This window comes from Cheilinus undulatus, linkage group 17 (genome assembly GCF_018320785.1).
Source record: "Cheilinus undulatus linkage group 17, ASM1832078v1, whole genome shotgun sequence".
Lineage (NCBI taxonomy): Eukaryota > Metazoa > Chordata > Actinopteri > Labriformes > Labridae > Cheilinus > Cheilinus undulatus.
The window spans coordinates 2,755,325-2,766,384 of record NC_054881.1 but is presented as its reverse complement, the minus strand read 5'-3'; the positions used below and the strand labels follow the sequence as shown (position 1 = coordinate 2,766,384).

The 11,060-nt window shown below is 37.3% G+C and overlaps 1 protein-coding gene across 1 annotated transcript; it reads right to left on the bottom strand.

Moving 5' to 3' along the window:
* Window positions 1-229: 229 nt before the first annotated feature.
* On the bottom strand, window positions 230-9,236 carry march5l (membrane-associated ring finger (C3HC4) 5, like). Its single transcript, XM_041810172.1, has 7 exons — window positions 9,133-9,236; window positions 6,852-6,942; window positions 5,169-5,371; window positions 3,765-3,895; window positions 3,515-3,686; window positions 3,264-3,430; window positions 230-1,691 (listed from the first exon to the last, which is right to left on the bottom strand). The coding sequence occupies exons 2-7, from the start codon at window positions 6,878-6,880 to the stop codon at window positions 1,527-1,529; spliced, it is 867 nt and encodes a 288-aa protein (XP_041666106.1). The 5' UTR covers window positions 6,881-6,942; window positions 9,133-9,236; the 3' UTR covers window positions 230-1,526.
* Between the last annotated feature and the right edge of the window lie 1,824 nt (window positions 9,237-11,060).

The window sequence follows — 11,060 nt, the reverse complement described above, 5'->3', positions numbered from 1 at the left end:
GAACCTTTATTTTCAATAAAAGATAAACCTTTTTCTAATTGGAGAAGTTATTTTGAAAGCAGCACAGTAAAAACTTCAGGGTTTTTATTTTATGCTAATCAATATTTGTATGTTTTGAATAGAGAAATACACACTTCTAAACTCTAGATTAGGGCTGAACAGTTTTGGAAAACAATCTAATTGCAGTTAGTTATGTAATTATTCCTTAACTTTCTTTTATTGCTTAACAAAGGCTGAACAATTCTTTAGAAGTGTCTAATTCTGATGATTTTGACTCGTATTGCAAATTGGATAGAAATTATTGCATTGAAGGGTTTTTGTCATTCTTATATTTAATAAGAAAAAAGGACCAAAATGAAGATGGTGGGATTTTTTGGTAGACTACTCTAAAAAAATATGTCACCTGAATGACTGTATGATATGTAATGCATAATGTCTCTGCTGCAAAAAAAGTTTAAAACTGGTATTTTGAGACAAATTTCAGAGAAATATAGCACCCTCTATAATTTAAAAATTCCAGCAGGCCAAATTCTTATCTAATTATCAATAAATTGCCCAGTCCTAGTCTGGATAATATCATAATTGCTCTACAATATAAACTGCAGCATTGTCCAGTATAATTACAATTGCACAGTATTATTTATCACATCTGTGGTTGCTTTGAGCAAATATTGGCTCCTGTTATTTTCTGCATGTTGTCTACGTTATCTTGTTCTATGTCTGCCATGTCATTGGTTGTCTGTAATGTGATGCTGCCTGTTTTGGCCACGACGATTTGAAAAAGAGACTTTTTATCTCAACGAGGTTTTTCCTGGTTAAATTCCCTGTCCCATTCCCTGTCTGGAGTCTTAATTGTCCTGCACACGCTCAGTATTTCTACAATTATTTAACTTTGTTAAAAATAAATTACACCCATGTTAAAGTGACGATTTTTGGGGTTTGTTTTAAACTTATATACTTTCTATGTATGAAAGGAGGCACTAGAGTTTGTCTTTTTAATGCTGCTTTTATTTTAAAAATCAGCAGCTTGATAACTGAACTCTGGCATGATGAAGTTTAACAGTATTTAAAGGAAGGTTGCAGCCCTGATAGGGATTTTGCAAAACTGAAAACATATTAAACAAAATAATTTTAATGGATATAAATCTAAACTTACTAACAATGCCCTGTTTAAACCAATAGGGCTGAAATATTAGATTTTTGGAACAACTTCTTGTGTCTTTGTTGCCTTTGACATCCACTGAAGTGGTTCTAGCCGTTAACTATTCCTGTATTTTGTGATCAGAGTTGGCTGTTTAAAACTAGATTCTGGAGAAAAAAGTCCACAGTTGCACCAGAAACCGCTGTCGTCACTTTCAACAGACTCATGACTCTCACTCAGAAACCCCTGTCCTCCTCTGCACGAGCTCTTCCCTCAGTTTAACAGTTTTTCTGCATTGTGATTTATGGCAAAAACACTCCTTTCTTCTGAACGGTCATGTCATCATGCTCCACAGTTTTTTCTTTTCACCTCGGAGAATTCAAATCTACTCGTTCCCGCTGTCCTCCGTGTCCTCGTCTCCGCCCTCATACTGTCCATCATTGTTCCTCTCGGGGTAGTTGAGGATCTGTCGGTTGGCCTGGATGACGTACTGCTGCTGTTTGAAATAAACCTTCAACACTCCTTTAATCAGGACGAACGCGATGCCTCCCTGTGAGGAAAGAGGACAGGCCAATGTCAGCTGTGCAACTCATAAACAACACAAAACAAATGAAATCAAGACAGATAGATGACTAAATACTTCATTAATGCTGAGGGAGTGATGCTATGATGAAACTGTTTTTGTCATCTTGGCTGCTGTTGTAGCAGCTCTCTCTGAGAGCACAGGAGAAGAAATTTAGCGCCGTCTTTTGTTTGAGGTGTAGGGAGGCCTGGCTGCTGGTGAAAAGCCACTGACCTCGTCTTTTCAGTCAATATCAAGACAAACACCCAGGCACTCTCACCAATTAACCTAACAAGCATTTTTTTTTTGGTGGCGGGAGGAAGCCAGAGTACCCGGAGAGAACCCACACATGCATGGGGAGAACATGCAAACTCTGCACAGAAAGGCCCTGTCCAGGAAGTGAACCAGGAACCATCTTGCTGTGAGGCAACCATGCGCTAGGAATCAAACAGCCTGATGTTATGCTCTATCAGGATGATAAAGATGCAGGAAAAAATACTGTGCAGTACTGTCCCTCTTGTAGAGATAAATTTATTGCAAAAATAAAGCAGTTTCAATTGACTGTGGGAGAGATTATGGAGACCAAGCATCATCTCCTTCAGTCACAGCAGTGTGGACTGGAAGATGTTCAGAAAATCACATAGCAGCCTGTCGTGAGCAGTTGCAAGTTTCAACTCGTTTCGTCGCAAATCTTTAGTCTAAAGTGGGCTTTAGACTGCAAGTATGAGGGAAATTAATATTTCTTTATTTATCAAAAAATTGGAACTCCAACAAACTGTCTAAATCAGGGGCGTCAAACTCCGGGGGGCCAAATCTGGCCCATGGTACGGTTACACAGTTACTTATTGTAACTGGCCCTAAAATATGAGGTCTGCAGTATTATTCTGACATTTCTCTAATATTTTGACCTTTGAGGTGCACCATTTTAAATTTTAAGTCATATTTTTTGCCTTCATATCATGATTGTGACTTTCTTTTTTATATATTTACCTTTTAAAAAGCATTATTTTAACATATAATTTCATGCTCTGACCTTTTAAGCTAATAAGTTAGACTTTTTATCTCAGATGTTCAGCCTTTTAACTTCTTAAATCTCAAAATCATTTATCACCAGAGCGAATTTTCCCCATAATTTATTACTGGAGAAAACAAGCTTGACAGTGTGGTTTAATGTGGACCCTGAGGTTAGACCTTAATTCAGAATCCGGCCCCCTCTGTGATTGAGTTTGAGACCCCTGGTCTAAATTGTACAAAAACATAATCATATATTTAGCACTCCCCAGTTTTGGTACCGATTGTATTTAGGTTGTCAAATTTTCTCCTAAATACAATCGGTACCAAATCTTAGGGAGTGCTAATGGGTTTGGGGTTATCAAGAAAGTGTGTCGATCTCTCTCTGGATTTTCACTATCCATTGTTTCTGTGTTTCCTTTTCATCCCAGTATAAAGACAGCATCAGATTCTCTCTATCTGACTAACAATCTGGAAGCTTCCTTCCACAAATGTGACATCAAATATGGGCCATCTTTCCTAAATATGGAATGGATGAGGAATATTCACCAGTATGGTGCGCTGAAGGTTAGAGTCCATCCGTCTGAACAGCAGTCGCCCCACCAGGCTGGCGATGGAGGGAAAGATAAGCGCTCCACAGAGCGTCCTTGACACAGATAGGTGGTCTCCAGATCCCGGCCCATCCACAGGAATCCGGGGCAGATACTGACCTGTGCCTGTGTTTAAAGAAATACACAGCTGATACCCCTGACTATGAACCCTTACATCATCCAATCACTGCTGATCGTCTGCTGTAGTACCTGGATGCAGCTTCCCTCTGTGGGAGTATCTCTGCCACAGCCTCACGATGTAATCCTCCCAGCGGATCATCTTCCCCAGCACCAGAGCCACAGGGATGGTGGGTAGACCCATGAGCAGGAAGAGTGGGTCAGCTCGCTCCATGATGTACAGGCCTTTCTTATGTCCCACGACCTGCACAGGTGCACAAACATGTGAGCAAACTGAACGCTCTGCTGCTCTACTGTGAAGAATATCATTGTCTCTGTGTACCTGCATGACCGTCACCGCCCCGTATGTGACGGCGGACCAGTAAACCGTCCCGACCACCACACTGACTGCTGCAAAAGGACTCGCACGGGACAGGGCTCGGTCCACCTGCTGCAGGAAATACACCAAAGGACCTGGAGAGGAACAGGAAAACTTACAGGTAAAGGAAATGTAAGGTTGTTTTTATCATTCTTGTTCCTGTCAACAAACGCTGTGTTCACACATAAAACTTAAGGTACGTTTGGAAGGCTTTTTTTCTCTAAATATATGCAATCATTGTCTTTTTTATTTCCTCAGGTTATCTTTTGTTCTAATATCAAAATTTGTTTGATGATCAGAAACATGTAAGTGTGATGACCCTGGTCCATGCTTCCTTTAAACCCCATCTAAGCTAATTTCATTGATGGTTCCTCAAATATTTGGCATTTCTACATTTTACCCACCCCCAAGACTAAAGGTATTTATAACCTTCATTTCATTGAAGTTAAAGGTCAATGCTGCCTCTGCAGCTCTTGCCATGTCTTTCATTTCTTCTTTGTCTCTTTTACTTCTGCTCTCTTACTTCACTCATGCGATGAGGTGATGTACATGCACTGAATAAAGCAGATTATTGGGCTGGGTGTGTCAATCTGAATTCTATAATCCCATAATGGCCTTTATCTGATAAAATATATTAAAATATGCTGTTTACATGACTACATGTGTAACTTATCAGGTAACCCCAGAAATCAGATTATGATGGGTTTATTAGTATACATATACAAACTCTGATTGACAGACTGACCCCTTTTAGATCTAAAGTGTGAGACTTTTGACATAAAGTGCATCACCTGATCCACAACTGATGTATTTTTAGAAATGTGTCTGACCAATGTACCCTGCCCTTTCTGTATTTACCATTTTACTTTAGTATATTTCTTATTTATGCCATATTCAGATTTAAATTCCAATATTTCCTTGGCTTTATTGTGCAGAAGAGAAAGTGTAAAAACTTCCAAGGAAATTCTGAAGTATTTTTGATTCTGATTCTTGATTTTTTTCTTTTATGATAGATGAAAACTAGAGAATTTGTTTGGTCTGGGGGAAAGGTATTCTCAAGATACTTGAGGTGTACAGCAGAGAATAGTTTAGAAGTGTGAATTTCTCAACTCAAAACAAAACAAAAAAAAAATAAAGTGGCATAAAAAAATGCAAACCCCATTTTTTTACTGTACTGCTTTGAAAATAATTTGAGATTTTTATTTTTTTCCTGTTTTGAAAATAAATGTACTTCTACATAGTCAAATAGTTGCACAGTTGAAAAACTTAAAGCCCAAAGCAACTGTGATCAGATTAATTGTGCAGCACAACACTGAGCTGACGTTGTGGGCACTGCCAGTGCAAAAATCAACACACGTCAGAACTCACCCATCTTGGGAAAGGTGATGAGGTACTCGGTGCCACACTGTGGACAGCTCACCGCTCCTCCACTGTTCCCCTTCTGCTTCTCGTCCAGCCAGCGCTGCAAACATGACTGATGGATCCATTTAGTGCAGCCTTTACACCTGCAGGGACTCACCCACTCTGCACTGTGGTCGTCTCTCTCTGTGGCAAAACACACCCAGCAGTGTCTAAACAAACACAAAGACAAACACCAAGAAACAACGTGTTACAAAGTCTATAAAGTAGAATCTGATTAGTCATGATTCTGAAACAACCAGGAACACACCAGAATTTTTGTTTGTGTAAATAGCAAAACAAATCACAGCAACTTCCCTCTCTGGATTTAAATAAGTTGCAATCATGGCTATTACATGAAGAAAAAATAACCAGCATTTAAGAAGCTACTAAACCAGTGATACTGGACGTGTGGCTCTGGAGCCACATGCTGCTCTTTTCAAATTATTTGTGGCTCTTTTATGTCTAAATTTTTAAAATTATTCCCCCAGAAAACCTTAAAAAAGGATTTTTTTTGCCACTTTCACCATTTTTTGCCACTTTTCACCCATTTAAGCTACCTTTTGCCATTAGATACCCCTTTTATGCCCATATTTGCCCCTTTTCACCATTTTTTGCCCATTTAACCTACCTTTTTCCATTAAATACCACTTTTATGCCACTTCTTCTTGCCACTTTGCCCTATTTATTGCCACTTCATGCCCATTTAAGCTACCTTTAGCCATGAAATAACAGTTGTTTCCTATTTTTCTACCCATTTTTGCAACGTCTTTAAGCCACTTTTATCAATTTTTTGCCCCTTTTCACCATATTTTGTCCAATCAAACTACCTTTTGCCATTAAATACCCCTTTTTTCCTATTTTTTCCCCCATTTTTGCCACTTTTACACATTTTTTTGCCCATTTAAGCTTCCTTTTGCCATCAAGTACCACTTGTTTCCTTTTTTTGTCCATTTTTTGCCACTCTTGATTGCTTTTGCCTTTTGTAGTCACTTTTCAGAAATTTTTTTGCCATGGTCTTTTGACAATTTTGGGCCATTTTTTGCCACCTGTAACTCATTTCTGTCACTACTCACCCAATTTTTGTTACTTTCTGACCCTTTTCCGCTTTTTCTCCTCATTTTTGCTGCTTTTTAACCATTTTTGCCACCTTTAACTTATTTTTATTGCTTCTTCAAGCTGTTTTTGTCACTTTTTGCCACTTAACCTAGATTGTGGCTCCTGCAAAGGTTGCAAAGGCTCTTTGGATGATCAGGGCTGAGTAACAGTGTGCTAAAATAATCCTGCAGGAGTTCAACTTTACTAATAAAATTGGCATCATGCAAAAACACCCCCTTACTTAAATCAGATTTTTTCTGAAGTCGCAAATTACAAGTTGTGATAAATCTTCTTATTTATCAACTTTCTTCCATTTTTCAACAGTTTTCTGAACTTCTATGAATCTTAAACAAACAATCAGCCTTACTCCACAACATGGAATAGCGATGCTGCAGTAAATCAATAATAATTCAGCATTTAACTTAGTATATTTACTTCATGGGATTGCAGTTGTTAGCTTTCTTGAGGCACACTCCTTTAATGTATTAATCTACAAGCAATAACCCAGATTCCCATTCTGAATAATGGAACGTGACATGAGGGACGAGTTCTTACTTTTCAGGCTGCTCCTCAGCGAGGGCCATGGTTCTGAGCACGCTCTGCTCTCCTGGATGTGACCATGAACCTGTCAGACTTCAGATAAAACCTGGGAAATAAGAATAGATCATATTAAGGGTAAACTCGATGCTAGGCATTTTGTGTTTTGGTTAGAATGTAAGAAAAACTTTTATCATTGTAGCAGAATGTTATACTTCTATAAGAGTCAACAGAAAATCAAACTACACATGAGAATACAATTCATATGCACCCAATACTGACTGATTTCTTGCTTTCAGTTGCTTTCAATCGTTATCAGCAGATATTACCTTAAAAGAAACTTACTGGAGCTTTACAACCAATACATTAACTTAAGATATCTGTCATATGCAAGAACACACGTTTGTAGCAGTAGCAGGACCAACAGATCTCTGTCGGTTCCTGCCATTTTTGGGAAATGCTCATTCTTTAACCCTCAGGCATCTCTAAGGACATTTTTGTCCATTGGGCAAATTTTTCCTCTTTCTCTGCTCACCATTGTGGCTGTGTTAATAAATATGGTCTAATTTTTTGCAACAGAGTTTCTTTCTAAGCAAATTTTTTAATTCAAATTTCAATTGCTCTAACAGTTCAGGTGAACACTGTGAAACAAGTTTACTACCCTTTAAAGCCATTAAGGACAAAAATGTCCACTTTCAAAAACTGCTATAAAAACTTAACAGATTAATAGTTTTTCTGCCTTTTTTTTTTTTTGGTGCATAAATCTCTTAAACAACTTCAGCTGTCCTCAAAACTACTAAACATTCAATCATTTTGTGTGTGTGTTTTTTTTTTTTAAATCAGTCCTGGGTATGTCAAACATTAGCCAAAATACTGACTCTGATGCATTATTAGTTTTTGTGTAGCATCCTATTTAAAATGTACTGCCCTTTTGATTCACTTGTGGACAAAAACGTCCCATTGACTCCCATTCAAACCACATTTTTGATCTGTAAGTCTTCAAACGGGCATTTAAAGGGTTAAATTAGGGCTGGACAATTTACTGAATTTTGATCATGATTTCAATTTTGGCTTCTCATGATCATAAAAACATAATAATCAAAGAAAAATGATTAATGTGTGCTTCAAAGAGTATTTTTGGGTTGTGTTTTTGGCTGTTATTAGTGGTTTCTGCATGCAAATTTTGCAAGTCTTACAGGAGTGCATGTAGATTGGATATTTATTTTTATTTATTGCTTTTTATTGCTATTATTTAATATATTGTTATTATTTTACTTGTTACTAATTTATTTTTGATTGTTCTTTTAAGTTGTGGTTCAATAAATACTCAAGTTTTGAAATCAATGGATAATTGTGTTTATCAATCGTGATTCCAATATCAACCAAAATAATTGTGATTATTATTCTTTATATAATCGTCCAGCCCTAGTTAAAATCCTGAAAATTATTCCATATTTGGTAGTTTTGAGCACAACTGAAGTTGTTTAAGAGATTTATGCAAAAAAAAACTGTAAAAATATGAATCTGTTAAGTTTTTATAGCAGTTTTTGGAGGTGGACATTTTTGTCCTTAATGGCTTTAAAGGGCAGTAAATGACAGTGATGCCTGAGGGTTAAACTTTCAGGTGTGTGTAAAGATTTTACTTTATAACACAGGTGTGACTTTACCTGACCAACCTGGTGGGAGAGCTTTTCTCTTTGGTCTTGTTGACCAGCTTTAACTGTTAAACTCCTCAGCAGATTCTCAGTAAAGCGAAATCTGAATTTTGAAGAAATGTTTTACCTGTGAAAACAATCTGATAAAACTGCTTAGCTCTAAATAGTTCTACTTTTACTCCTTTAATTCATCACCTGAAAGCTCTTGGCAGTGATGACCATCAATTCCTTTCTAACAGGAAACCAAATCACTGCTATTAAATTCGTCCTCAAACAAATTGTTGAAATTTCGACACTCGTGGCAAGCCCTTAAACACAACTTATCTCTCTAATAACGAAACAGATACTAAAACTGTACGCGGTAACTAAATAATTCAGAAACGTTAATATCAAAGGTATAACGGCCGGGGAAACACCATAATTACCTAAATTTTGCCTGTTTGTGGAAATCTGTCCTGCGACATCTTTACCTGAAAGTTAACACTGACCTCAGCTAATGCTAACGTTAGCATGGATGAGTTGTTACTTTGACATTAACGTGGAAAACGACAACTAAAACCGATTTAACAGTTAAAATATCAGACCTAACTGTACGGCAGTTTAATCATACAGCTGTTTGATAACAATAAAAACACACAACCTACCTGAAAAATACCAGTATCTCTCAATACTAAATATTTTTACAGGTTTACTGAGATTCTTCGCTGTTTCTGCTCTGACAGTTATGAGTGCTTGGGCTGGCTTGCTAGCGGCTTTCTGATTGGTCGGCGGCTGTGATGTCACAGGTTCTTCTTCTCTGTAGTTTATTGGTGGACTACAGAGGGAGGTTAGAGGCCATGCCGCCACCTAGTGTATGGAAGTGTGTAACCTAATGCCTTTAGTACAATTTTATGTAATAGACTCGGTGTTTGACCAGCTTCTTAACGTTTTCTACGTTTCCTTTAAAGCAGGGGTCATCAAGTACATTTGCACAGCGCCAGATTGAGTCTCGGCAGAGTCTCTTTGGGCCAGACTTCCAAGAAATAAAAATTTAAATCAATATTTTGCTTTGATTAACATATTATTTTTTAAGTATTTGTACTTTCTTTCAAAACGCAGGACATTTCTAGGCATTACCAGTGAGATATATCCCAATATATAATGCTGTAGACCACAAGGAGACAGGCATGCCCACAGAGTTGGCTGGGCTCCGGAAAATCCCAGAGAATTTTCCCTCAACAATTATGATTTAGCACCAATATGAACTCATGTTTAACACTTTCACTACTTCACTGCTTCATTCTGCCATTTCTGCATTATTTTGTGCCATGTTTAACCCATTTGTGCAATTTAATCGCTCTTTAACCCACTTTTCTGCGGTTTCACTACTTTGCCATTGGCTATTTTTGCACCATTTTGCTACTTTTAACCAGGTGTTTGGCTCTTTTTGCAATTTTATCACTCTTTAACCCACTTTCCTGCCTTTTTACTATTTTGCCATTGGCTATTTCTGCACCACTTTGCCACCTTTAACCCATTTTTGATCGTTTTTGACCATTTTTGCCTCTATAACCCAACTTTTTGCCATTCTTTAACTCCTTTCAACTACTTTTCTTGCCTGTCTTATCCCTCCTTTTTCCATTTTTGCCACTTTTTGTCTATTTTTGCCACCTTTCATTACTTTTGTCACCATTTCTGCCACTTTTCACCCATTTTTGATTTACTTTTTGCCCCTTTTATCCTTTAAAAGTAATGGTATGCCACATTTTAACCTCTTCTCACCACTTTTCCTGCAAGTTTTTGTCCCTTTGTGCCACTCTACAACCTATTTGGATCTTATCGCCCATTTTTGCCACTCTTTAACCCCTTTTCACCACTTTATCTGACTGTTTTTGCCAGTTTTAATTCATTTTTTAAATATTTACTAATAGAAGCTGACAATTGAATTTCTGTAAAAACAGATCAAATGTGAAGTCATTCTAAAACTATTTGAATATCAATTGCCTTTGGGGTGGATTTAACAGCTGCAGACATTTAAAGCCAAAAGATACTCTTTAAACCACAACATCTTCTTTTCCTGCTTTTCTGAACTGAATGATCTTCTGGGGGCCAGAAAGGAAGCTTTGGGGGGCCTGATTTGGCCCCCGGGCCACCAGTTGATGATCAGTGCTATAAAGTTTTCCATGCTACATTTATTTCATTTCATTTCATTTCATCTCCATACAGAGGAGACTTCCAAACAAAATTCCATTGTGTTTTTAATCTATCTATCTATCTATCTATTGGTATTAATCAAAATCAGAAAAAAAATCTTGGACTTAATACTAGCATCCCTAAAAATCGTATTTCTTAAAGGAATAACTACGTATATGTTTATCAATGTGCACAATTACAATCAAAACAGATTAGATTACATATTAAATATATCTTAGATATTTCAATTATACAATGAAATTTTGATATATTGATGAAATTATTAAATTCAAAACTTTACAGAGAACTTTTTCACGTTTACGTTGCCGGCTCTGTTTTACTTGGTCTCTGCTGCAGTTGGGGTTTGTTGTGTTCTTGGTTTGCTTTAATGTTTGCCTTT

What these genes read in the sequence shown, in the direction of transcription:
- march5l (XM_041810172.1), bottom strand. Translation starts at nt 6,880, where the DNA reads ATGGCCCTCGCTGAGGAGCAGCCTGAAAA. An exon ending in CAGAGGGAAGCTGCATCCAG is followed by an intron (nt 3,431 to 3,514) that starts GTACTACAGCAG and finishes CTTTAAACACAG; the next exon opens with GCACAGGTCAGTATCTGCCC. An exon ending in ACCTTCAGCGCACCATACTG is followed by an intron (nt 1,692 to 3,263) that starts GTGAATATTCCT and finishes CTTTCCTCACAG; the next exon opens with GGAGGCATCGCGTTCGTCCT.